At 42.4% G+C, this 27,515-nt stretch overlaps 1 protein-coding gene across 4 annotated transcripts in view; it reads left to right on the forward strand.

The window, feature by feature from the left end:
* KCTD16 (potassium channel tetramerization domain containing 16) overlaps positions 1 to 26,880 on the forward strand; it is a 230,354-nt gene extending 203,474 nt beyond the window's left edge. For all 4 annotated transcript variants that reach the window (XM_045183998.2, XM_045183997.3, XM_024575270.4 and 1 more), the window contains one exon: positions 15,007 to 26,880. In XM_045183998.2, coding sequence (XP_045039933.1) covers positions 15,007 to 15,461 — 455 coding nt within the window. In that variant the 3' untranslated portion in view covers positions 15,462 to 26,880. The remainder of the gene's footprint in view (positions 1 to 15,006) is intronic.
* The last annotated feature ends 635 nt before the right edge of the window (positions 26,881 to 27,515 follow it).

Consider the following 27,515-nt stretch of genomic DNA (forward strand, 5'->3'; position numbering starts at 1 on the left):
ATCAGAGAAGACACATCTGACAAGGAGACACACCTAAGATATCTGCACATATGATTGGAACAGCCGTGTCTGCAGAGTGAGACCACCTACAGACAGGGTCCTGGAGAAACTCCACACTTGCCAGCAGGAGTGTCAAGCAGAACAGCCATGTACCACCCACAGGCTCCTGGGCACACTCCCCACTTGGCACCAAGGGTGCCAAGACATTTATCAAAAAGACCCAGAAGGGTGGAGTGCACCCCTTTCAAGGTATAACTGAGGCAGGCTCCAGACCACTGCTGAGACAGCCGAGCTCCACACACCAGCGTACTGCTCCACGCCACGCTGATCTCCCATGACATCAGCCGCTGGAGGCTCTGCCCTGCTGGACTGAGGACTCCGTCTGCCCTGCTGCCCACCTGGCTCTGGAGATCCTTCCTTGCAGGACGCTGACAACTCCCTTGCCCACCCTGCTGTCTCCTGGACCTGCAGACTGAGACTCTGGGACTCGTGTCTGTTATCTCCTGTTGATTGCTGTGTGTGTGTGTGTGTGTGTGTGTGTTATAATTCTCTTAGACTGCTAGAGTGTGAGTGGGATATTGATGTGTGTTGATGAGAACTTCACTTTGAGTGAACCTGCATTCAATAAAAGCTGAGTGAATAGGATAGTTACTGAGTATGACTCTTGTGTATGCCTTGGTGCCAGGCTGCTTAGCAGGCAGCTGGCCTACTAGTTAGTTGCCCAGCTGATTTATAGGAAAGACTATGTCACGAACCTATGCTCCTGACACCCTGTTGTAGAGAACACACAATCAGGTATTAAGATGTGACAGGATGATGGAAATGAGAGAGTGGAGACAGCACCTGGGAAGGCAGTAATGAACTGGAATGCATATTTATCATCCTCTGTCATTGTTTACAAACAATGTAATGACTCCTGATTGTAGAATTCAGTTCCAGGCTCCTAGTTTGTGAAGTCAGTTAGACAACCCCAGCAGGTGCAGATCAGCAGAAGGACTAACCAAGCAAGTGTTCCGATACACAGGGTAGAGCCAGAGAAAGTGAGACCATCTTCTGCCAAAAACCAAGTGATTGTTGAAAATTTGAAAAATCAATTATTTTCTGATGCCTTAATCATTGACATGACTCTGGGATGTGGGGAAGAACTGACTTATAAATGGAAAAATTCTCTACTCTAATACCAAGCTCAGACAAATCTTTTGCTTTCCCGAGCCTCACTTTTCTTACCTGTGAACCGGGAGTAAGGAACTCTACCTCAGAGTCCTGGCTCTCCATCTCCACTCCTAGAAGTCACCATCATCTCTTGCCTGGGCACTGGAAGAACCTCCCAACTGGCCTCCCTGCCTCCATTCCCTCTTATCTATGACCTGTTCTCCAGAGAACAGCCAAAGTGAGCTTGCAATAAAGACTAATTAAATCTTGTAATTTTCCTGTTGAAATCATCCTTTTTAATGCCCTAAAAATAGCTCAAGTGTAGCTTTTGAGGCTCTAGGAGATTTGGCCCCTGCCTCTCTCCCCAGTGCTGTCTCCCACCATTTCTCCTCCCTCAGCACCTTCAAGCCATGAAGGTCTTTTTTCTGTTCCTGGCACAGGCCGTCTTATTCCTACCTTAGGACCTTTGCATGCGATGTTCCTTTTGCTTGTAATGACTTCTGCGCCATCTTCACAGGCTGGCTCCTTGTGGAAATCAGGTCCCCATTCAGATACCCACTTCTCTGGGGATGCCTGCTGACCACTCCGCTGACTGCAGCCTCCTCACCCCAGCTTACTGCACCCTATCATCCTGTGGTGTTTTCTTTGCAGCCACCATCACTACCTAAACCTTTATTACCTTTCACTCATTTAGTATTTATCATTTTTACTGGAATGTAGGATCCCTGGGGCCAGCAGAGGACAAACGAGTATTATATGAGTGCTGAGTGAGTGAGTGCGAGGACCGAATGAGGTATAAGGAGTGGAGATGGTTCTGTAATCTACTGAGTGTTGTGCAGATCCTGGGTTTTGCCATTTCTGCTCCCCGGCTGAGTCCTGGCTCTTCTCTAATCTTTGTCAAAATGGAGTTGAGCAGCACTTTCACCTAAGAACTCTTTCAAACGACAACTTACTTTCTAGGACTTAGAATTTAGTAAAATACAAAATTATCAAAAAGAATAGAACAAAATTTCTTATGAAAAGTTTTAAGACACCTGTATTCATTTGCTAAGGTCAGTTTTCTGTTTTGCACCTTGCAACTCTATATAACTGTCTGGGTACATATATGTCATATAGAGTGATTGAAACAAAGAGATTTTTGTAGACTCCAAGGAGAAGCATGGGAAAAACAAGGAATTTGAAATAGTGTTTATGAGGAGAGAGACAGGGATTTATCAGCTTGGATATTCTATAGGCCCATAAGCATTCCCAAAGCTAACGCTTTTCCTTCCTCCTCGCCCCACCCCCGACCTCTTCCTCTTCCTGGCAATTTTCTTATACTTATTAGCCATTTTGTATGTCTTTTCTGGAAAAATGAATATTCAACTCCTGTGCTCCTTTTAAAGTCAGATTGTTTATTGCTATTTTTTTGCTATTGAGTCATATGAGTTCTTTATATGTTTTGGATATTAACCCCTTATCAGATGCATGATTTTAAAATATTTTTCTCTCATTCTGTAGGTTGTTTTTTTCATTTTCTTATGCCTTCTGCTTTACAAAAGTTTTTTAGTTTCCTGTAGTCCCACTTAATCGATTTTTGTTTTTGGTATCATATCTAAAAATTGTTGCCAACACCAATTGTCAAGGAGTTTTCTCCTGTGTTTTCTTCTAGGAGTTTTACAGTTTCAGGTCTTACAGTTCCAGGACTTTCATACATTTTGAATGATTACAATCTCTATCAAAATTCCATTGTTATTTTTCACAGAAATGTAAAAAAGTCCTAAAATTTGTTTGAAAGCACAAAAAGACCCTGAACAGCCAAAGCAGTCCTGAGAGAGAACAAAGCTCAAGGCATCATGCTTTTTGATTTCAAACTATGTTACAAAGTGATAATTAAAACAGTATGGTGCTGGCATGAAAATTGACACACAAACCAATGGAACAGAATTAAGAGCACAGAAATACACCTTCTCATACATGGTTAGTTAATATTTAACAAGGGAGCCAAGAGTGCTCAGTGGGGATAGTCTCTTCAATAAGTGGTGCTGGGAAAACTGGATAACCACATGCAAAAGAATGAAATTGGACCCTTATCTCACAGCACTCCTTTGGTTTTCTTTTATAAAAGCTCTTTCCCAACTATATTTCAAATATTAACAATTTAAGAGTGTGCTACTAGTGGTCTAATCATCAATACAGGGAGAAGGATATATTTAATCATCAGAGACCAAGCAATATAGAACTCAAATATCTCTCAATTTAACTTCCACAGGGATCATACTGTTTTCCATCACCTCTGGTCTGGAACTCATGAGTGCCAATTTTTGTTGGTGGTGTCCCTTTGCTTTTATTCCTTACTGGATACATCAGTCCAACAATCTGAATGGCCATTTTAAGTGAATTACCATGGAGGTGTAACAGTTGGCTCCACAGTTGAAGGATATTTCTTTCTATAAGAGAAGGGAGAGTTGGGAAATCTTATGAAGTTGTGCATTTGTGTGTAATTAATGGGATTTAACAGAAAAAGGCAAATCATATATAATGGAATAACTATGAACTATTGACACAGTGTGTAACTGATCCCTCTCTGAGCAGTTTTGGTTGCCCTGAAAGTCACTATAGGTCAAGCATGGCAATCCAGAGCCAGGAGGAGGGAGACTTATATATAAATGGATTTGTGCATGAGTGATGTTACCCAAAATGTTATTAATCTATGAAAATGGATCAATTGTTTGGTACACAGCCCAGGAAGAGAGTAGAAAGTAGAGATACTGTTTAAGTAATATGAAGGTGAGCTTTGGGTCCACTGTCTATTGAAAGAAAAGCAGACAAAACAAGGAGTTACCTGTATTGAGAGTACCTTTTAAATAGTTCACATACTGCGATTAATATTAATGTTGTCATTTTGGGTAACAGAAGTAATCAATTCTGTTTTAAAAAACCATTATTCAATGGGCATTGGATGTATTCTAGGCACTGCGATCATGCTGTGGATAAGTATTATTTCTCACCCTCCTGCCAGAGAAGCATTGCTATTTCTAACATTTTCAGGTGGAGAAACTGAAAATCACCAGTAGATCTGAGTGCTGTTCCGGTTTCTTTGACTCCAAACCCCATATCTGAACCAGCAGGCAGACTGCCTGACTCGTTGTGAAAATTCTGGGGTCAGAGGCCCCAGTTTGCATGGTCTCTCACGGCTGGTCTCTTAAGACTTCGGGTTAGTTGCTTTAACCTCTCTGTTCCTCAGTTGGCTCTTTGATAAAATGTGAGTGACAATGGAGTCACTTCATGGGGACGTTGTAAACCTCAAATGAGATTCCACAAGGCATGGGCAGAACTACACCTGGCATAGAGTAACCCCCCTATTTAGTATTGCCTATGATTATGTGATATTCACAGAGGCTGTAGCTATGTGGGGAAAAATCTTGGTGAGAGTCACCTTTGTCTCATTTTGAAATCCTAATTAATTGGAATAGTAATTAGCCAGTGACCAATTAGCAGAGATACATACTCAGGCAGAGCTGCTAAATAAATTCTGTAAATCTTTCTATTCTGTTCTCATCTGAAGAGAGCCTGGTCAAAGTGAGGCATTCTTTGCATTTCATGAAAAGTGAAAAGGCAACTCATTTCCTTCATCTCTTCTCACTGGCATTTTGTGGACTTATCATGAATGGAGTGGCTGGGCCTGCACTGGGTACGCTCCTTTCAAATAGTCATCACCGCACTGGAACGAGCGGCACCCAGAGGGAACAGGCGTGGATCTTGGGGTCAGAGCTACCAAAAATCAAATCCTAGTTCCACCTTTTACTAGCTTTGTAGCTCGTGGGCAAATTAGTCAAAAATTAGGGCATTCAGTTTCCTCACCAGTAAAATCGGAATAATATTAACCTTGGAGCAGTGGCTCTCAGCCAGAGGCGATTTTGTCCCCACACCCAAGGGGACATTTGGCAATATCCAGAGACATTTTTAGTTGTCTTTCCTGAGGAGAGGCGGTGCTACTGGCAGCTATTTGGGCAGAGGCCAAGGCTGCTTGTACACACCCTACCATGCGCAGGACAGCCCCACGACAATCACACCAGCGTTGAGAAGCCCTGCCTTAGAGAGTTACTGTTAGAATAAAGTAAAAATGTTTGTGAAGCACTTAGCGTCACAGGTGACATGCAGTAGGTGCTCATAGTTCATTAATGTCATTTGCTAGGCTTTGCCCACTCATGGGAGTTCCAGGGCTTTCTCTGTCAGGCCCAAGCATTTTGATCAGCCAGTTCGCAATGAGATTTGAGACTTAGTCTTCCATTCTGGGTATATGCTCTTTAAAGGAAGGGCTCTCTGATGTTGATTCTGAGTAATCTCTGTGATGGAATGTCAGTCTCCTTGGCACCTGGGGAAGTTTGGTCCTCCCTAAGCTCCTAGTCACCTTAGGAGGTAGAAATTAGGAGGTGTAAATTCTTGCTGGTTGTGAAAGTTCAATGAGATGATGGGGGTAAAATGCCTAGTCCTGTGTTGGCATCAGGTGAGTGCAAATGCAGGTCAGTGTGATCACCACTGTAGCCACTGGGGCTCGCTCACTCTCTCCTTCTACCCCTCCCTCTCCTCACTAGCCATGTGGTCCTATCAGAGGAATCTGCTTTTCCCAGACTGCTCTGTCCTGTGTTTCTCTTCACTGTTCTCAGTAATGGGCTCTTTCTGACAGCTTTTCTTTGTCCCAGTTGCTGGACTGTTCATGTGTGAAATCCTCTCTGGTTCAGTTTGATTTATCCACCTTTTGCCCACAGGGCTCTGCACCTTCCCATCTGTGTCCCTGGCATGGTCCCATACTGGCCGACAGAGTTCCAGACCCAGAGTTGATTTCTGATACTGTCAGGCCCCAGAACCAGGAGGCTCTGCACAGTCAGCCTGGCTGGGCTCCTCGTGGCCAAGCTTCTCATTGGCCGAAGTTCTCTGGTTTACCTCGTCTCCCTTCAAAGTGGTTTCTGATTTATATGTGTTTTGAGAAAGTTTTTTTTTTAAGATTTTTTTTTATTTATTGGGGTAGCACTGGCTAATAAAATTATATAGGTTTCAAGGGCACAGTTCTATAATACATCATCTGTATGTTGGTGTTCACCACCCCAAGTGAAGACAGATTTTTTATTTTATCCATAGTTACCATAAGATTCACAGGGTTCCCTAGCTCTTGAACAATTGCTCAGGGTTAATTTGGCTTTTTTTTTTTAATTAGGACAATCAATAGAAGCTTAGGTTTGCATTTACCAATAAATCATAGACTATTATGTTGTGATTTTTCCCTCCTTTGAAGTAGCATCACATATTGGTTGGTTGTTGGAAATTCATTCAGCAGTATTGCAACTATTAAACTTAGCTGGCAAAGAGCTTTTTCTCCTGCTCCAAGTGTGCACATAGGACACAGTGGATGCTACCAGGGCAGCCCTGGCAGAACTGAAGAGTGATGGGGTGAGGGGTGACATCAGGAAGACGGCCTGTGACACCTCATCCTTCATTTTAGTCCTTTTAGTTATTTCCAGTAGACTGGGGGAGGGGGACTGAGTCAATACTTGAACCCTTCAGGCCTATTAATATTTTGAAATATCTCTAGTAGAACATTCTCATGATATTGAATAATGTTTCCATCAAACAGAACAGAGGCTTTGTATCAAAAGATACCTGGGGCCCTGGGTGGTGTGGCTCAGTGGATTGAGTGTTGGTCTGCGAACCAAAGGGTCACCAGTTCGATTCCCAATCATGGCACATGCCTCGGTTGAGGGCCAGGTCCCCAGTAGGGAGTGCGCAAGAGGCAACCACACACTGGTGTTTCTCTCCCTCTCTGTCTCCTTCCCTTCCCCTCTCTCTAAAAATAAATAAATAAAATCTTTAAAAAGAGAGAGACCTGGGTTTAAATTCATAATTTGCCACTTGTCAACTTTACAACTTTGGATTAGATAATTAACCACTTTGAACTATAGTTTCCTTCCCCAGAAAAAGGAAAGAAGAATAACAGACAGCTAATAGGATTATTTTGAAGATTATATTAGTTAAAGTGGTGAGCACAAACAACAGACACATAGGACATCCTGAAAATTTATCTCTATCATTAATACCAACAGCTGTTACCTTATTTACCACTGGAATCACTGTGTACAACAGGTGACAAGAGAACTTTATTATGTCTCTTGAGAACGTTAGTCAAATTTGCTGGGACCAGTGTAGCAGAGGCGCCACCATTTCAGAGAAGGAAAAAGTCATCTATAAATTAGCTTAGCCCCCTAAAGCCCTGGCCAACATTAGTGAGAGAATTGAAGAAGTACTCAGAGGATGACAGAGATAGATGGACAAATATGAAGTGTGTTCATATACATTTGAGGTGGTGTTCAAGACTCTTACTGTAAGTAACACAAAAGTAAGCAAGAAGAGAATGTCTTGGCTTATAAAATTGTAAGCCTAGGAATGGGGCTGATCTGTTTCTCAGCTTCATCTCTTTTCCTCGGCCTCCTTTGGCATCACTGCTCTCCAGTGAGCAGGGAGAGGGCCACTGGACGCATGCTGTCCTAGCCTGGCAGCCTCTCACATCACAGAGCGTATGTTGCCCATAAGTTCCAGAATTTGTGGTTGCAATGAGGACTCTGATTCCTCTTGCTTGGGTCTCATGCCCATGCTTAAGTCATTCACTTTGGTTGGGAGGTGAGACATTCCCACGTGGCCCCATGCTCTCTCCTTGTGGCTCAGCCTGGCACTATGCTAGACGACCCTTCAGGACGACATGGAATTGAGAGGGCCATTTTCTCAAGGAGAGAGGAGGGTGTGTTAGTAATTTCATATGCTTTTTGTTCTAAGAGACAAAAGACCCTTAGATACATATGGAGAGAAGTTGTAGGGGGAGTTGTTGTTTGGGGGACCCATTCACATTTGTGAGAGATGGGTGAAGAACAGTGAAAAAGGGTGTGGCCAAGATGAAAAGGCCGGGGCAGGAGAAGAGATGGGCCGCAGAACCTTCCTGTAAAATAGGCAAATGAGAGCTTTTGAGCAGGAGCAATCACGTGTGATCTTAGCTGAAGAACTTAGTTGAGACTAAGAGGAGGAAATACAATAAAGTAGAAGAAAGCAAGAAAAGGGCAAAAAGGACCTGGAAAATGACATAAACATGTCATCAAGAAACACTTAAAAGAACAACATAGTCAGCCAGGAAGTCAGAGTTCACAATTTCTGGCCTTATATGCAAACTTCTGCATTGCCGTATGTCGAGAGCAGCTCCGAGTGAGAAGCCTGAGTTAGAAGAGCGTGTCTGGGGACGACCACACTGGGAAAACTGTGGGAACAGAGACCAGGGGTTGAATGGTTAGGGAGGTTAATTTTTACTTAAGTTGTTTCACACACATTAGTAAATAATCATGAATGAGGATTGATGAAAAAATACATGTACATATATATATATATATATATATATATATATATATATATATATATATATATATATGGTGGGGCAAAAGCAGGCTCACAGTTTATATGGAAAATAATACAGTAATTCATAAGTAATAATACAAGAATAAACTGTTGCATACTTACAACTGTTAACAACTCACAACTGTTAACAACTCACAACTGTTAACCTGCTTTTGTCCCACCCTGTATGTGTGTGAATATGTGCACACACGTACACACATGTGCCATTTCTCAATATTGGGTAGGCCCATGGCTTTTGTCAGTATCTCTGCCAGTCAGCATGTTTTTGTCGCATGCATGTTAAATGTCTAGTGCTGCGCAGAAATATTTTCCATTCCCATGACCTCTGCATGTCAGATTTTCTAATTCTTTTCTCCCCCAGTGGATGGGTCACTATCTTTCACATACACTCTAAACAAAAAAATCACTGTCTATTCTCATAATCTGTTTGCTCTCTCATTCATTTATCCTGCGGATATTTCCTGAGCATCTACTGTGTGCCTGGAACCCCGACCTGTGTGTGCCCCAGAGTGTGCACTAGAATGCAGAAGGGCACAGGCACAGGCCTTACAGCCTAGCATGGGAAACAGACACTAAACAGATAAACCACGAGTGCACATGGGGGTGCTGGGAAGGACATGGGCTAGAGGTTGGGACTGGGTTGGAGATAGGTAAGGCCCCTCTAAGAAAGTGATGTGAAGCTGAGCTTTGGAGAACAAAAAAATGTTGCTAATCAGGTGAAAATAAGAAGTGTTGTTGGCAGAAGGAAGAACAAACGCAAAACCCTTGGGTATAAAAAAGGGCAGCAGGGCAGGAATGAGGCGACAGTTTTCTTCTGTTCCTATTTCCTAACTCCTCCACTCGAGCACAAGTTCCAGCAGGTTGGGAGCTGCATCTTTCTTATTCTTTGCATCTTGGACAGGATGAGTGTGCTGTGAATAAGCTGTTGCCACTGAGCTCCAAACCAAGCACTATCTGCTGTGCGGCTGGGGTGGGATTCAGCTCACCACACTTGTCATCTGTCCCGGTGGCTTCCTGTTAGCTTCTGTCTGTGGAGGTGCTAGAGGAAGACCGTGAAACATGAGGCCAAGAAGGACTCCTTGTCTGCTCTCTGCTCATCAGCTTCAAACCAGCGTTTATCTGCCCCAGAAGCAGTGGGCCCCAGTTTCCAATTTTGTTTTATTCTGTCATCCTGAGAGCCAGGACCATTCAGAGGTAGCGACTCCAGCACTCAGCGTGCCCACTTTGCTTGCCTGGGTCCAGCCTCCAAAGGATACCTCTTGCAAGCTTCTGTCTCCCCAGCCCTAAGGGTGGTAGCTGTCTCCTGCTGTCACTATTTTTGTCTCTTCAGGGTCACCTTTTCACATTTTCACTCCTCCAATATCTATGTAACCGATTCCTTAGAGTAATTTCTCCCTGTTAAGATACCAGTCAGATGATCTGTTTCCTGGATGGCCTAGGCTGATGCCTGGGTAGTTTCCCTGTCTCAGACTCACCCACAGTTGCCCCTCTTAATGAGGAGCCCCCCACTGAGCCCATCCAAGGCCAGATGTCCACGAAGAGAAATGGTCAACCAGAAGCAAGAAATGATAATTGTCAAGCTTGAAGATGCATTTTTCTCAGAAGCTTGCACAACCTGCCTACTCCCAATCTACACTCTGCCACATCTTTTCCACGGTTAGAAGAATTATAAAAACATCGATTTGGCCATTATTGACTTTTTTACCGGATACTAAGAAAGTCCTTTAGCAGCCCCAATAAATTAAAGCCGGCCACTACACTCCCAGACGGGCCGACTCCTACATCACAGAAGGCGAGGACAAGGGAAGGCAATTGCCCAGCTTCACTGTAAGTGGTGTGCACTGTGTTCCCCAGCATTAGCAGGTGGAGAATTTGAAGTGTGGGTAGAGTGCAGAGCTGCCTCTTTTAAAAATGCATAAGCACTTTGTGAATTTGCGAAGTCATGTTTCGCTCAGCTCGGTTTGAGCTTTTCATAGGGGAGAAATATTCTGTAGCTGTTCTTCTTCTATTTTTTCTTTATCAGCAAGGACCTCCACAGTTGGGGGTACAGGGGAGAGAGGCCAAGTCCAGTCACACAGTTTGCTTGATAGGTCCTCAGTTTTTCCAAGATGTAAAATGTTGGAAGATTTGGGTTTTAAGGACTTGGCACAATTGGGTCTCCTGCCCCTCCCCATTTAGTCCAAACTACAAATTCCTCTTGGCTCTGGGTTTAAATTCAACGGATGTGTCTTCAAATAAATTTTTACCTTGGAAGACTCATCCATTTCTGAAGTTGTGAGCACTGTCCTGCAAAGGAATCTTCCTTCTGAAACTGTCTGCTGGTCTCACATAGGGTGCTGGACACTGTCCTTGCTGTGGTTATTCCCACTGCCACACCAAAGTCAGACGTCACTCAATGCCAAGCACACATTTTCCTGACACGTAATGCTCCAACCAGACCTAAGAACTGGTTATGGAAATACACCAACCACCTCTAACAAGCTCCTGATTTGTTTGGTTTATGTAGATCAGTGTCTGGCTTATGGTAGAACAAATAGGTATGAATGAATGGAATGCTTACTGGGTACCACAAACCAGGAAACACCTTTGCATTAACCGTCTCATTTAGTATTCCTAAAACCCCTATGGGGAAGCTACTACTAATATTATTTTTCAGATGTGGAAACTGAGGCACAGAGTGATAAAGTAATTTACCCAAGCTGACAAATTGTGAGTCCTAACTCTGGAGCTTGAAATCTGCCCTGTTGTGTTATCCACTCGATGCAGGTCGACATATGCGTTTGGCTCATTCATGCATGCATGCATGCATGCATCAAACATTCAGCAAATCTCTATTATATACCAGATACCAAAAGTGATATAATAGCCAACAAATTCATCAGTAGTTTATTTTAAAATAAGGTTGAGCAATTGGTCCCTTTGATGAGCAACTGATTAATAAACCCCCAAAGGCAGTAAATTATTTGCTTTTCATATATCAACAAATCACACTTGTCTTGGAATGAAATGGTGTTCTCCCCATATCTGGCTAATCAATTGTATCCTATTTTCTCCTCAAGTGGAGAGAGTTATTATAGTCAGTATTGAAGCCTCAGCAAACTGGGAGCAAAAGTCCGTTGCAATTTCCACCCTTTCCTGGACTGGTGCGCACCTGTCAGTGGGACTGTCAGGGCAAAAGCTCCCAGCCCCGCCTGCGCGTCCCTTCTGCGCTCTGGTCACACAACTCTGCTGGAAAGGCGGTGGTCAGACAGGCAGTCCTTCCAGAACAGAAGTGAGTGGTTAGCTTCTCGCCTTGGGTGTTTCCAAATTTCACTCTGATTTGTCACACAGCATCTCCGGCTGGACTGTATTAATCCCCATCCTCTGCCTGGACTTCAATATAATATATAGACTTCAGGAGACATTTTATGAATTATCTTGCCAAAGTGGTAAAACATTCAAATGTTCTCATAAAATATTGAAGCATGTGGTAATATAAAAGACTTCACTAAAATTAAGTTGTTCAATTTCCCTTTAATAGTGAGAGCACCTAGAAGAAGTGGAAAGTAACACTTGCTTTTGTCTGGAAGCTGGAGGATCCCAGCTGGCATGTAACCCAGGGTCATCTCAGCAGTTGAGGGAGGGAGTAGCTGCACCTGAGCCAGGTTCTCGGCTTGGACACACCCTGGAGGGCTGCGTGCAGTCTTCCACATGAACACTCGGGGCTCCCTCCCACGATGGTGTTTGCATTGTCAAATGGCTTTTAGAAAAGCTCCTGGTCTCCCTCCAGAGTCCATGGCTGGAATGATTGTACCATGAGGAAGGTATCTCTTGGGCAGAAAAACCCAGGGCTTGTGTTGCTATTGGTTCAGCAGGTTTACGTCTACATAGTTTTGCCTTCTTGTAAGCACGCATGTCACAGCATATATTTTTTCTCCTCCTTACTGTCTTGCCTTTCTTTCTTTCTTTTTTTACAGTTAAGTTCAGTTTCTGAACTTTTCTCATAAAAGATCAAATGAGAGCAACCCTGGGTTAACGTGATTACTTTTTCTTGTCCCAAATCCTTAAAGCCATTTCTCCATTGAGTAATAGTATAGGGATGGCCCGGTTTGGAGAGACAGATTCTCCCAAAGGAGGAAAATGACCTCCTCAGCATCTGGGCTTCTCTGGCCAGGTGATTCAGTTGGTTTGAGTGCTGTCCTATACACCAAGAGGTCATGTTCAATTCCTGGTCAGGGCACATGCCAAGGTTGTGGGTTTGATCCCCGGTTGGGGTATGTACAAAAGGCAACTGAACAACGTTTCTCACATTTCTCTCTCTCTCTCTCTCTCTCTCTCTCTCTCTCTCTCTGTCTGTCTCTCTCTCTGCACCCCTTCTCTGTAAAACCAATAAAAAAAATATCCTCGAGTGAAGATTTAAAAAAATCAGGGCTGGCAGACAGCAGCCATTTTCCACCGTGTTACTATGGTCGCCAACTGGTGCCAGTGGGAGAGTCTCTGTGGCGTAGACATTTGTTTGTAATCACCCAGGGTAACTAGGACATTAGTGCCACGGCGATTCCTTTTGCCTAACTGGATTGCCGCATTTCATTGAATGGTCACATAGTACAATGATTGCCACACTTTAAAAGGCGAAAGATTTATACAATCTGAAGAGAAGCCAGAGCGTGACTGATTACCACATTTTAAAAAGTGGTTTGAAAGAGAGAGTTCACGTTAGAGATACTCTTAGAGTTGCGACTTACAGAGACTTTTGTGTTTTGCTCCCTCTGGAAAGCTGATCAAGATAAGTTGCTATAAGTAGTTAAATCACTTGGATATGCAGAGGATAGACGTTGTACCAGAAGCCAGGACGTGACTTTCCTTATAACTTCCATTCTAGGCTTCCTCTACTTTGGCCATATTTGAAAATGGCAGTGAAGTGGAATCTTATTATAAAGTAACTCATTATGTATCAGAATAAGATATAGTGCACATTAAAATTGGGTCTCCTGTAAAACACATAAAGTTACTACATTATCCTTGTCCCCAGTATTACCATGGTAAAGGGCCTTTGTTTCCCTTTATGTTTATGGCTCAAGTGCACTGAAATATATGACACACCCAGTGCCTAATGTATGATTAGCAGATAGTTTCATGTGCATGACTCCAAGAAGACTGCAGCTGTTTAGAGTGCATGGCTGGGAGTAGTGACTGATATATTTAGGAAATTGCTTTGCACCATAATCATGGATTTTCTAGTTCAGGGAGCCACCAACTATGTATCCGAAAAAATGACTGCCTCCAAATCATGGAATTCAGTGCTGGAGTCAAAACTTGGGGGAATAGGGAAACAAGGTCTTACATTGGCTTAAATGTTTTCATTTAAGCCAGTGAAGCTGGTAGGACCAGCTTCAGGTATGGCTAGCTCCAGGTATTTAAAAGTCATGCAGATAGTCTTTTATTGAATTTCTACAGTGTTCCTTGGGATTACAACAATTGACACGTCTCTGTGCCCACCTCAGAGAGCTCATGCTATAGGAGCTGAGATGCAGAACGTAAAAAAGAATTTTAAGGAATGTGATATGTGTAATAATAGAGACACTTACAAAATAAAAACCGTAATTCAGAGGAAAAGATGGCAAATATTTCTCAGGAGAGGTAAACAAGAACTTCATTATGAAGTTAGACCTTGAATATTGTTTTGAAGGAGAAGCAGGAATTTTTCAGACAGACAAATTGACGAGAAATGGTTAATTGCCTTGGATATGGCATTTGAGAGATCTGTATTCAGGTCCCAGCTCTGAGGGTCTTAGTTTCCTTGTGTGGAGCTACTGTGTTCACAGAATTGTCATGAGGGCCTGATGAGTGGTGCGTGCACAGAACTTACCCGGGGCCTGGCCCAACGTGAGCCCTCCCTGCCTGACAGCTGTCACTCACTCATGTAGACTACCCTGTTGGACCTGACTACTGACATGTGGAACTTTGAATTAGGGGTTAGCATCAGCCACAGTAAAACCAGCTGGCATTTATTGAGTGCTTACTATGTACCACATACTTCATTCAGAGCTTCATTTGACTTATCAAATCCTCCCTACAACCCCAGGTAGTAGGAAAATCATTATCCTCATCTCATAGATGAGGAAACTGAAGCTTTGAGAATTGAAGGGGTCTGCCAGGGTAACCAGGTTAGTAAATGGTGGCTGAGCATCCTCTCCCCAGGCTATCTTATGCCAGTGCTGTGGGTTAAAGCATTTAAACTCTATCTCCTCTTACTTAGCATGTCATTATTAACCCCCTCCCTTCCATGGACTTTGCTTCTTGGTACCCCTGTTGCCCCCCCATTGTGAGTGCCACACCACTTCTAAAGACATGGTTTGAGGTGCTCCAGTGTTTGTGTATGTTCAGGTGCTATACTACTACTCCAGGCATTAATCTCTTGGACCCTGTGCTTCCTTGCAGGTGAGCCTTCTAGGTGGTCATCCTCGCATTGTGACTGCTGCTGCAAGAATGGCAAGGGTGACAAAGAAGGGGAGAGTGGCACGTCTTGCAATGACCTCTCCACCTCCAGCTGTGACAGCCAGTCTGAGGCCAGCTCTCCCCAGGAGACGGTCATCTGTGGGCCTGTGACCCGCCAGACCAACATCCAGACTCTGGACCGCCCCATCAAGAAGGGCCCTGTGCAGCTGATCCAACAGTCAGAGATGCGACGGAAAAGTGATCTGCTCCGGACTCTGACTTCGGGCTCCAGGGAGTCAAACATGAGCAGCAAAAAAAAAGCTGTCAAGGAGAAGCTCTCAATTGAGGAAGAGCTGGAGAGATGCATCCAGGATTTCCTCAAGATCAAAATTCCAGACCGGTTCCCCGAGAGAAAACATCCTTGGCAATCTGAACTGTTACGGAAGTACCATCTATAGGGCAGGGCTGGGGGGTGGGTGGGAGGAGAAACAAACCATGTAAGCATTTTGAAGTCAATGTCCTAAATGAAATTCATATTTGCAAAGAAAAACAACAACTGACAATACACATTTGTTAGAACACAATGCCCACTGATATACTACTGCCTATTTACCTGATTCACCTTAAGACGTAAATCCACAGGGTAGATTTCTTTCCAGACGTGGAAATGTAAGAAAACCTTTTCTGGCTTGTTTGTTTATTTGTTTGTTAACTTGGTCCCATGTGCTGAGTATCTTACACATAGGGAGAATTAGCTCCAGGAGAGTAGCTGAGGGGCCTTGGGAGTCATTTATCCCAGACTGGTTTTTCTCTCATCTTCTACCTCCCTCCTTTGAGTGAGAACATGGTAGAAAGACGTCTGGCCTAATAGCATATGTTGGATTGGTTTCATTTTCCCTCTCCGTTTCTTAATGGGGGGAGGGGGGAAGGCAGATTTTTGTGGCTTTTCAGTCCAATCTATGGTGTGCCAGTTTCTGTGGACTCTGTATGCGTGAGGGTTTGTGCAACACAAGCACAAAGAAGTGTGTACACACACACACAGCGCACATGACCCCAGGGCCCGGACAGCTGACGGGGTGCCCCTGCTCCCAGCAGCACTGTCTCAGAGCCCCTCACACAGAGGAGCCTCTGCTCTTTTCTTAAAAACCTTCTGGGAAGACTTCCCAGCCTCTCTTGGCAACACTTTCTAGCATCAAATAACCCTCATCATCCAGAAATCGTTTTATTTCAAAATTAACACCCTCAGGCTCCATTTTACTAAGTTGCTCTTTCTCTGCAATCAGAGAGGGTGAGAAGAGCTAGTCAAACATTTTTTGTATTAAACAAACATTCATATCTACAAAAGCCCCTACTCAATGGCCACACACTCAGCCTTCCCTACCCAGTGTTTTTCCCGGTGTGGCCTTCCCACATAGTCCACATTAAATTCTCTGCACTCCCATGTAATTGTGGGAACAAGAACACCACACAGTTCACACTTGAATCAGGGTCCAGCCTTTTGCTTGTTTAAGAGGGAATTGTATTCTGCACTCCTCCAAATAATCACTCATCAGTTCTCACACCTGCAGTGTGACATTGCTGCTTTCCTGTAGACAGCTGTGTTTGCGTTGGCATTCTGGGGCTTGGCTGTGTCCATACTAGGACTGGCTGTCTTGCTCTCATGTCTAAACAACCCAACTAGATAACCGGAGCTCCACAATTGAGGTTTTGACTTTCTAAACTATCTTTCATGATTGCATTCTTGACCTTTATAGACACAGCCAAAAATAAACTATTAATAGCCATCCAGCCATGTGACTCTGAGTTTATTAATGCACCAATAGCTTTTTCGTAGACTTGTGGTAAATGAAGATTAAGAGACCAGGTTTTATTTTTAGCATTCCTCATGCATTTCCGGGGGAACTGAAAAATAATTGATTGACATTATTTTTGTGCCAAGTACTCCTAATGTTTTAAATGGTGTGTTTGTGTGTCTGTGTATGTATCGCAGGTAATAAAGGCACCTGGATGATGTCTGTAGGGGGGGAAATAATGACCAATTGCTCCTTTTGGAAATCTTTTATTGATGCCTTTTTATTATGTGAGAGGCTCTGTCTTGATTCCTATTATTAGTGTCCATTAGCATAGGGCTCTCTTTCTGAATTTTTGTAACTCTTGCCTTTACACCTGTGCAGCAGACTCAGCCAGTGTTTCCTTGTTGTGATTGTTTGAACAGAGCGTAAAGTTTTACTTAAGTGAAAAAGAAAGTGTATTGGGGAGTTGAGTTGTCAAGAGAATTATGACTTATGAATTTAAGTGGTTTTTCTTTTATGCATTAATATATTAGTAGACATTTGCTCTTAACTGCAACATAGCTTTGCAAAGCTTACCAATATGTCTTCATTATTTTCAATGCTTCTTAACAACACATCAAAATACCCTCCTACTCATAATAAAGGATCCTGCAAAGAATCAAAGAACTTAATAGGTCAAGAAAAAGTTGAATTTGATGAAAATACCCTCAAATTTACTTTGGTCAAATGACTCTTGTGACCCTCTGAATTACTATCAGAGTCGGGCTTACACAGAATGACCAAGGTCCCAGCCTCCTCCAGTTTCGGACCCAACTTTAATGGCATCGAGATAAAGACACCCTCGTAGGAAGTGGAGAACTGATGTGACAATAGTTGGCCCACTGCTTTGACTACATACTTTAAATAGGAAATTAAATGCTTCAAAGAAATTGTCATGGCATTATTTCTGTTCCTTGACCTGTCATGATTGTTTTCTGCATAGGCACTCTGTACTCACAGTGAACCCAACTAGGGTAGGAAATCTGTTTAAAACAAAACATTGTCATCTGGCTCAGTCACCCACCCCACATAGTCCAAATAACTAAGACGACAACATGATCTTCATTTGCTTGGCTGGTGGTCTAGAGACGGACATAGGTCTGGTCAGGAAGAAAACTCTGAGGAGGTGCTGAGTAAGTGGCCACCTTCAGACCAAGTTTAAGTGGAGTTGCTATTAAGTGATATGTATGCAGCCTGAAATGTGGAAAATGAGTTCTGGGCGAGGGAGTTACAGATTAAATTCTCTAGCGGCCCTGGTAGTCACTGTGATTCAGGCCTGTTTCCTTGAACTTAAAATTCTTTTGAGAACTTTTAGTTCAGTTGTGGACAGGACAATATAGGTGGCTTGCTTCATGAATATTGGTTCTGACAAGGGACATAAGTTGCTGATATGAAGAAACTAATAGCATCTAGTAGGTCAAGTGAATGAGGAGTCACCTGCACAGAGCCCCAGCCCGGGTTGCCTCCTGGGAAACCCTGCCGTCTAAAATTCAGTGAACTTGAGGAGGTCATCCCCTACATGTGTGTGGCTCTCCTGAAGGTGACACATATGTATAAAGTCCTCCTATGCCCCATCAAGAAGGGAGTGATCTGTGTTCATCAGAAAAAGGGGAAGACAGGGAACAAACCGTGAGATCATACGGTAGTGTGCTCTCCCTCCCCCTCCCCCAATAGGAAAAAACTGCACTGAGATGTGGGCATAAAATGGCAAAATGAAGTGGCTTCCAAAGTGCACAGTGATGTTACCCTTTGTAATTGCAGGCACCGTTATCTTACTGGAAATGGTGCACGGTGAAGTAAAATAAAAGGGGAACAATGCACAAACCCTTAGTGTTCCCTTTGCTCTTTCTTCCTCCCTAGCTATGTTTACCCCAAACCGATTCATTTGGGGGGCACATATTTATTAAAGGGGAGTCAACATGGAGTTTTCACTTTTCCGTTGGCCTTGTTTGATTCCGAGGCATTCCCTGTAGGCACAGATGTGTGTCGTTTATTCCAGGTCCTCTTAGTTGCCACTGCTTGAGCTTCTGGAATACTCTTGCTTCTCTGGGTTTTCAATTCCTCTCTGATTATCCTTTGTCTATGCCAAGCAAAACATGCTCCAGTGAGAAAATCAAAGCCATATATGGTGTTTTGCAAAATGACTTGATTCCAGCTCCCATGAACAGGAGCCAAACTTTGATTCTCATACATTTTCCTTCACTGTAGTTTCAACCTTCCCACTCTGTGGTTTCCACAGTGAGTTAACCCAGAGCACTTGAGTGCTGGTATTTCTGCCATGCCCTGGAAGATGTCAAGCCATGAAATCTGACTACCCTTGGCCTGCTAGGTGATCTTTACTAGAATTAATAAGACTCTTTGTGAACTCTCAGGTAGAATTCTTTGTCACCTCCACCTGACATAGCAATTTTCAAAGGAAAAATGAAGGCAGTTATTTTTCCCCCCAGTGACACTCTGGCAGATAATTTTTTTTTTTTTCCCAATCTGCATGCTGGGTTACAGGTGTAGCATGGACCATTTCTCTCTCTAATGTCTTGATATTAGTGGTATCTTGCAATCTCGATGGCCCAATGTTTCAATTTATTTATTTTCTTCTATGTTCTCAAAATACCGCACTAGAGGGAGAATCAGCCTGAGCATCCTATGTTCCAAGTTAACATCGAGTTAGGTGTCGTTTGTGTAGGATGGCACAGTGATTAATGTCTGCAGAGAAATTAGACCGGATGAAACCTGCTGGAATGAGTTTGATTTATATTGCTTTCATCTTTCTAGTTCTCAATGAAGTGGTTATTGCTCTCCACCTCTGCTGAAAGAATAGAGTCTTAAACTTTAATAATAATAACTTTAACGCTCACAGCATTGCGATGTGACCACAGAGACTATGTGTCTTAAATGTCTATTTTTCTCATCTTGCCATACACATTGGAATGGAGGTTCTTTTTTCAGTGACCTCCACCGCAAACTTTTTGGCAGTGTTTTTCAACCCTCGGTGTGCCCAAAAGTCACATGTAGTGCTCATTAAAGATTCCTCCACCCTAACACCCGAGAGTCTTCAGGAACTTCAAGTAGGGCTGAGGAATCTGCATTTGGGGCTAGTATTCAAAATAATTTGGATGGGATGGTCTGTGGCCCTTACTTTGAGAAACTGCTATTTTAGACTACACAGGGGTCAGCTTTTCTCTCACTTCATAGTGGCACTTCCTTTCCACTACAAATAAGTCAAAGCATGTATTACCTATTAAGAGAAAAGGCCCAAAGAAGCCCATCCCAGGGCTAGGGCAGAGAGAGTTTCCGTGATCCTTTTGCCCTTTTCTGTCATCCATGACCTTTTCTCCATTTTGTGTGTGCTTGTACCTTTTGCTTATTTATTTATTTTTACCAAACTAAAAGCCTGTATAAATAGTTTTGTCCCTGGGTAGAAGGGAGTACATCTCTGAGTGAGATGTATCCTAATGATGCCCAACAGGCAATAAAAATAGTGACCTCACCTGAGGAGAGAAGGAGAGTTCATCTCCAGGCCCTTAGGCAGTTGGAGTCAGGAGCTTGAGAGTGATCTCTAATCCTGTCATGTGTAAGGACCCACAAGGGGGTCCATTAACTTCATATACACATGTCACCAAAAATACTATACAGTGATCAGTGGATTTGGCTGTGTTTCACCAATAAAATGCATTAAATTGCTATGTTTGTCCAATTTGACTCACATAGGACTATGAAGCTCTCAGGGAGTTGAAGACCCTGATCCCCAACATTAACTAAAAACTTCAAGCAAACCCTAAAGGGAGACTAAATATAAAAAAGAAATAAAGTGTGAATTCAAACTAGTGGTCATATTCCGTGTGTAATGGCAGGAAATTCTGTAAGTTTCCAGTCGCTCTGGCCGGGGGAGATGGCCATACCCTGACTGTTTGCATAGAAACTTTTCGGAGGGTTTCAGTGGTCTGGTTGGTTCTGTCCCAATAACCATAATCAGAGAGGCACAATTTTCCCTCCCACTGTAAGAAATAGAGAATGAATAGCTTAAATTCATGTTCGTCAGGATCGTCAGTGAATATTTAGGTACGGCTGCTGCCAAAGGAAAGTGGACAATGGTTAATGAAACTAACAAACTAGAGCCGCTAGTTCAGATTACTGGGCCACAATTTCTAAAACTGTTGGATTTGATTCTGCTTCCTTCCCTCTTCTACTTCCCAAATGGGATCCCTTTTCTGCTCCAGCTTTGTAACCTTTTTTAAAAATGTTCCTCTTGTTTGTGAACAAACTATGTTGTTTATTGGCTAAAGAATTTTTGGTTCCTTAACTGTCCTTCTTGATTTCCTTTGAAAAGGTGAAGAAAAATGTGCCCTGGCCCAGCAACTATCGAGGGGTTGGTTTGGGGACAGCAGTGGTGATTTTCCTGCTAATCAGCACTTAAGGCCCATTAGAGGATTTAGTAAGTCTCCTTTCTCCTTCAGCCTTTTCCATCTAGTCAGTTTATTCTTAGCATTGACCTTTAAGGTAATTCACTTGCATTTGGACAATAAAAACCAACGTTACTCCCACTGTCTCCCTGCTGATGTGAACTCCATCCACCACATGTAGAAGCAGGACTGATGCACTAGTAGTGGAGAAGGGTTGCTTTGTAATTGCACTTATGTGTGACCGTGTGAGCATGTGAGTGTGTGTGTACACACATGTGCAGTTTTTTGGTCGGTGGTGAGTCATTGGCTAAGGCCGGTGGAGAGAGTCTTTAGTTACAAAGTTTCACAGTTTTTAATTCAACACAGTAGTTCATAGTGAGGGTGTTGGTCCTTGAGAGTGTTGAGTAAAGCTGACCTTATGATGTGAAATTCAAACAGATTTCTGGGTAAAAGTCAAACTTATTTTCATTTGTATAGTGAACTAGTGGTGCCCTCCTCAAAAAAGAAAAGAAAAGAAAGGAACAAGAAAGAGAAAAAGAATGTTTTGAAATCTAAAACAAATTGAGATTCACATGGATCATCTGCAGTTTCTCTCAGCTGCAACCAGTGGTCAGTGGTTTGTGCCTGTACGTGAGAGACAGGGACAATTTCAGGAGATGCTGTCTCTGATTTGAGTGGGTTATGTGCCTTTAAGGTGGTGACTGTCACAGGGGGTGATTTTGCATCCCATGGGACATTTGGCAATGCCTGGGGACAGTTTTGATTGTTGTGACTTGAGAGGTGTTACAGGCACCGAATGAAGGAAGACTGGGGACGCTGTTAAACACCCTACAGTGCACAGGAGAACCCCCAAAGGAAGAATTATTCAGCCCCAAATGTCCATAGGACTGAGGTTGGGAAGCCTGAGTTAAGAGTTGACTCAAATTTTTCAAGGCATTCTTACCATGTGGACAAAGACCTTTGGGTCAAGAGATAGGATGAAATAGAAGAAGAATAATTAATAATTGGTACCACCTTAAGCTTGTACAGGGTTTACCTGACACTAAATACAACTATCTGTTTGTACAGGTGTGAACCCTGAGATTTAGAGGGAGAAATGCACCCTTTCTTCCCAGGCTGCCATGGTGATGGGCAGGCTTGTGGTCTAGGTCTCTGTGTTCTGCTTCAGTCTCTTTCTGCTTCTGAAAAATGATAACTTCAGTGAAGACATAAACATTGTAACAGCTAAATGTGTTTGTTACAAAGCATAACGGGAGCACTTTCAGTTCACCTGACCCTATCAGAGATGTTTTTCAACTGATTAATGGCAAATAAGAAGGTGCTCTCAGAAATGAAACGGATAAAAGGGAGCAACTATGGTTAGTTAAAGCCAATGGTTTCATTGCCTTTAACTGCTCGTTGTGGACTGTGTTTAAGCTTATCCCCTCACTAATGAAAACCCTTAGATCTTGGAAAACATGATCCTCAGACTCACACAGGTGGCCCCATGCCCTCGTCTTCAAAGGTATGAACAGTCTAAGCACAGATCCTGGCTACTTAGCCTTATGTCATGTGTATGTACTGATTTTATTAGGATACACAACATATTTGTGTCTTAAATAATTTAACATTTTTCTTTTAATTTATCATACCAACCTCCCAGTGATAGAATAAAGGCCCGATCATTCTATCGCTATTGCATACAGGGGAAACCGAGGACCCAGGGAGCTGGTTAGCATAAACTTATTCATCTGTTCATTCATTGATTCAGCAGGTATTTGTTGCGTGCATTTGATCCTGCAGGTCACCATGGTGAGACTCTGCTAGAGAATCAAACTTGGGATATAGAACTTGAATTCAGATTGCCTAAATCCGAGACTGACATTATTTCCTTATGTAGTTCTGATCAGCATTCTAGATTTGTAGTTTAAATACGGTTATAAATAATGTATATTAAGGAATTACTATTATGTACTGGAAACTCCACTAAATGCTTGATACGTCCTAGCACATTTAATGCTATTGTAACCCAGTGAAATAGGCCCTGTTCCCGTCCTCTTTTGCAGATGAGTTCAGGGAGGCTCGGTTAGGTAGAGCGGCACATAATTCCACAGTGGCAGGCCCAGTTTATCCTCTGGGCTAAGCCACCCAAAGGCCGATGGCTTAACCACATTGCAACATAACCTTTTCCCTCTGCGTTTCTCATTTCTTCTTCTCCAAGCAAAAGGTAGTGAGGAAGAATCCAGACTACACCCTCTTGAAAGTTATTGGCTGTTTTCAGATGCAAACCCCAATAGACAGGCGTCTCCCCAGGAGATAAAGGAAAGGCAGATTTGGAGGGGTACTTTTGCCTAGCACCAACTGCACTTCATGGCACAAGCCTGATCGACAGGCAGCAATATTGTAGACCAAGCAGCTGGTGAGTACTGATCCCCTATGAAGCCCAAAGCAGGCAGATAGCTTCCGCTCCAGGAGGACTGCACCTGCCACTGCTTGCTGTGCCGTTTCCACGTTACCAGGGCAAATTTCCTGAGAAGTAAAATACGTGGATGTGCCTGTGTGTGTGTGTACAAGAATGTATCTGCCATTGTCATCTCTTGGCTTTTTAAACAATCATGGGCTTTGTTCAAGACAGGTCGGGAACCCAAGTGTGGCTGGCTGCTCCCAGTATCTCGGCACTACTGTGCTAGATTGGGAGAATGAGAGACAGCCACAGAAAAGAGATGGCACGGAGATGTGTGAGTGTGTGCAGAGGCGTGTGTGTGCATGTGTGTTGCCTACATGTGTTCATGTAGAAAATTTTGTGTATATATATTTGTACATCCAAATGTATATATCTATATCTATACTTATGTATACATACATAAATGAATCTCATAGTTTAAAACTTTGGAATTTTGAGTTTGACAGATGATGATGATTTATATTTGGTTTTCTAGATAGTTTAATATAGTTATATTTTCCAAAATTCTCTTTAACTAGGAGTGTATGCATTTATTTATGGTATAGAAAATATGATTAAAATACTTTGGTTTAACATCTATTGATATGAAACCAAACAAAAGTGCATTTGAGGAAAAGCCAAGCTTGTAAAAACTGGCTTTCTTATTTGAATCATTTGTTGGAATTTCAAACTGTGTTTTCAAATGTGTTCATTCAAAAGAAGATCCATCCTCACCAAATGAACGTGATGATGTTTCGGGAGAAAATAAGAACACCTAGGTCTGTGACAGCACAAATCCAATGGCCATCCAGCTGATGGCACTTCACCAACGCGTTGGTTCCTTTACTGTCTCCTCACTGGTTTTTACTTCATCATTCATGGGGATCCCTGTGGCCCTACACACTTTGTAGTTGGAGCTAATGATCTGTTTAATTATTTTAAACCTGTAGTAAATAATTTATAATATGTACATTGTAAATATATATGAAAGCTCAAGGGCACATTGTAATAATAACCAAACACTTTCTGGACTCCTGCAAATAACACTTTAAGCCTCTTTTATACAGATACCATAATAATTGCTCAAAGAAGGAACAAAATAGTGAAATGAAAGAAAATATTAATGATCTGTTTTGGCATCCTGTGGACATAATGACCAAATGACTAAAATTTGGGTACTCTTAAGGAGACAGTAACTTAAGTTTTCATTCATAACAAAGTGCTTTGCATATTTTGAAGAATGTGCAAAGTGTTTTGGTCAACCCATACAAACCAGCACGTCGGCACATGAGCCCAGACCATCAGACACTCAGCCTGGCTCTCCGCCCAGGGCTCAGCTCAGACCCCGAGCACAGAGTCCCTCCTCCAGGGACCTGTCAGGTCGACTCACACAATCAGAAGTCTTTGCAATTTAACCCAGTACGGTCATTCATTTTTTCCCCATAAGCTCCCTGTAGATGTGATCTTAAAAGCACATGAAAGAAAATTAATTTCTTAGCAATCAAATGTTCTAATTAGGTTTAAGAACAAGTGAAGAAGGACTGGCTGTTTTTCTGAAAATTTTGGGGCAAAGAGGAAGGTTTTACGTATCTCTGGCTTTAGGTTCCTCTAGCATTTTCTTTCATTTATTTATTTTTAATTCCAAAGGAGAACGTTAAATCAGGAGAATTTTCCTTAAAATATTCTGCTTAGTTTGGAAACGGACAGATTCATATATTTTTGTAACTCACGGGGGATTGAGAGGTGGTGGTGTCCACCCCTCATTACCCTGTTTCTGACCTAAGGGAAGGATGCGTGAACGACTGGCGTGGTGTCGTACCTAACACACACAGTACATCGCGCGTGGGCGCTGCACTGCTGAGCGTCCCACCAGAGGCTGTTCCTAGGATCGCCTACGAATGAGTCACCACTTAGATTAGTAATGGCACTCAGCTTGTTTCTCGTAGGGGCACTGAGTCTGTGAAATAAAACTCTTCGTGTTGCCTAAAGGAATTGAACTAATGATCTTAGTTGGATTCCTGTTCCCCTCATCATTCAGAACCAGCTGAGCACTGGGTCAAGCCTAACAAACACAATAACGGGTCCAAATTAAATCGACATGTTTAAATATTATCAGCACCATCCTGGACACTCGAAAAGACCCTGTTGCTTAGGTTATGTAGAGATCTCCAGTACAATCTTCCAGGGAGTATCTGACTCCTGTGTCCATTCCTGACACTGCGAAGGTGATGTCACCACGGAGAGAGGAGCCTGAGTTCTGCTGGGGCCAATTCTGAGTGCTGATCTTTTGGGGCTTTGCTCGTGTTCCTTTTCCCTGACCTCATTCAAGTGCTTGATGACTTGGGTCAGTTAGCTGCACATTGACGTATCCCAAGTGACACCCACTGAATTACCTCTTTTCCTTTTCGATGCAGTTCGCTTGTACATAAGTGTAATGTCAACTGTTTACAGGTTCTCTTCGTGTGTAATTGTGATAGCAGATTTAGCTCAAACTCTAAAGGAATCTGTTTACCGAACGGTGTTCAAACGAATGTGCTTATTGAGATATAAACATCATTAATTCTGGACTCACACAAATGCATGTCTACACGTCGCCAACTCCCAGCAGTTTGGTTATTCAGCAGTCTGTGAATAGCAAATATACATAAACTACTGTGACTCTGAGAACTCAGTGACTGTTATTACCTTGGTATGTAACACTGTAGATTTTAGCCTGCTGTATTTCTTTCTTACCTATTTGTTTTTGCAAGAGAAACATGGTAAAAGATAGTGCTACTAATTGTCCCAATGCAATTGCGTACCGTTTTGGCGACTATTGGTCCACCCAAAAGGCAGCTGCCTATTGCTGGAACAATGGCCCTGAGCAACAGATAAATACATACATACATATCTATGTTTGCAACGTCTACAATGCCAATTACTACCGTCTATTCTCACTGCCAATGGAACAAATTACTATTTTCTCTGGAATCACTGATGGATATAAAAACCTTAATTTGCTATTAACTGCTTTCCTGTTCTGTTCAGTTGTTACAATATGGTAAATGACACAGGTGCAGTATCAGTATCGTAAAACTATGTGGTGAAAACTACAAAAGTTATTCTGTGGATATATTTTAAAAGGCATACAAGAAGATATATTTCAGATTTCTTGTGTGAATATAATTACAGATGTAGGTAACTATTTTTATGTGTTTCCATAAATGACTCCATTTCATATACATTGTAATTTAGCACTGATCATAATAAATCATTTGGTAACATTTAGTTGTTATATATCTATATCTGTTTTCAATATACATAAGACACTGATGATTCAACATTATTTCATGCTAACTCAAGAATTTTAGATGAAAGGTAATTACCATGGCAATTAGTTTATTTCTGGTTTGTAGTGGCAGCTTACTGGATAGGGGTATAAAAAAGGAGACTTAATAAGTTGGTTATTTAGAGTTCAGGAATGAGACTGCAAGGAGGTGAGGCTTTGCCTCTGTCTCTTCTCAGAGGGGTGGCTTTACATTGTCAAGCCTCATTAAACCTCGGTTTCCTCATCTGTAAATAGGAAATACAAATAATAGATATCTCATAAGGTTCCTGTGAGAATTATATTAGATAATCCAAATAAAGCATTTAGTACAGCATCTATTACATTAAATAAATGTGTGATAATCCCTATCTGTCCTTTTTACTATTATCCAAAATGCACCTTTAGAAAAGGAGTTGGCTTCAACACTCAGAACATCTATCTATTGTCTATATTTATACCTCTATCTATTTATATATCTATATCTACATACTATATATCTGTATCTCTCTCTATAATTTTTATCTTTAGCCTTTTAGGGCATTGCCTGCAGA

Source organism: Desmodus rotundus, chromosome 10 (genome assembly GCF_022682495.2).
Source record: "Desmodus rotundus isolate HL8 chromosome 10, HLdesRot8A.1, whole genome shotgun sequence".
Taxonomy (NCBI): domain Eukaryota; kingdom Metazoa; phylum Chordata; class Mammalia; order Chiroptera; family Phyllostomidae; genus Desmodus; species Desmodus rotundus.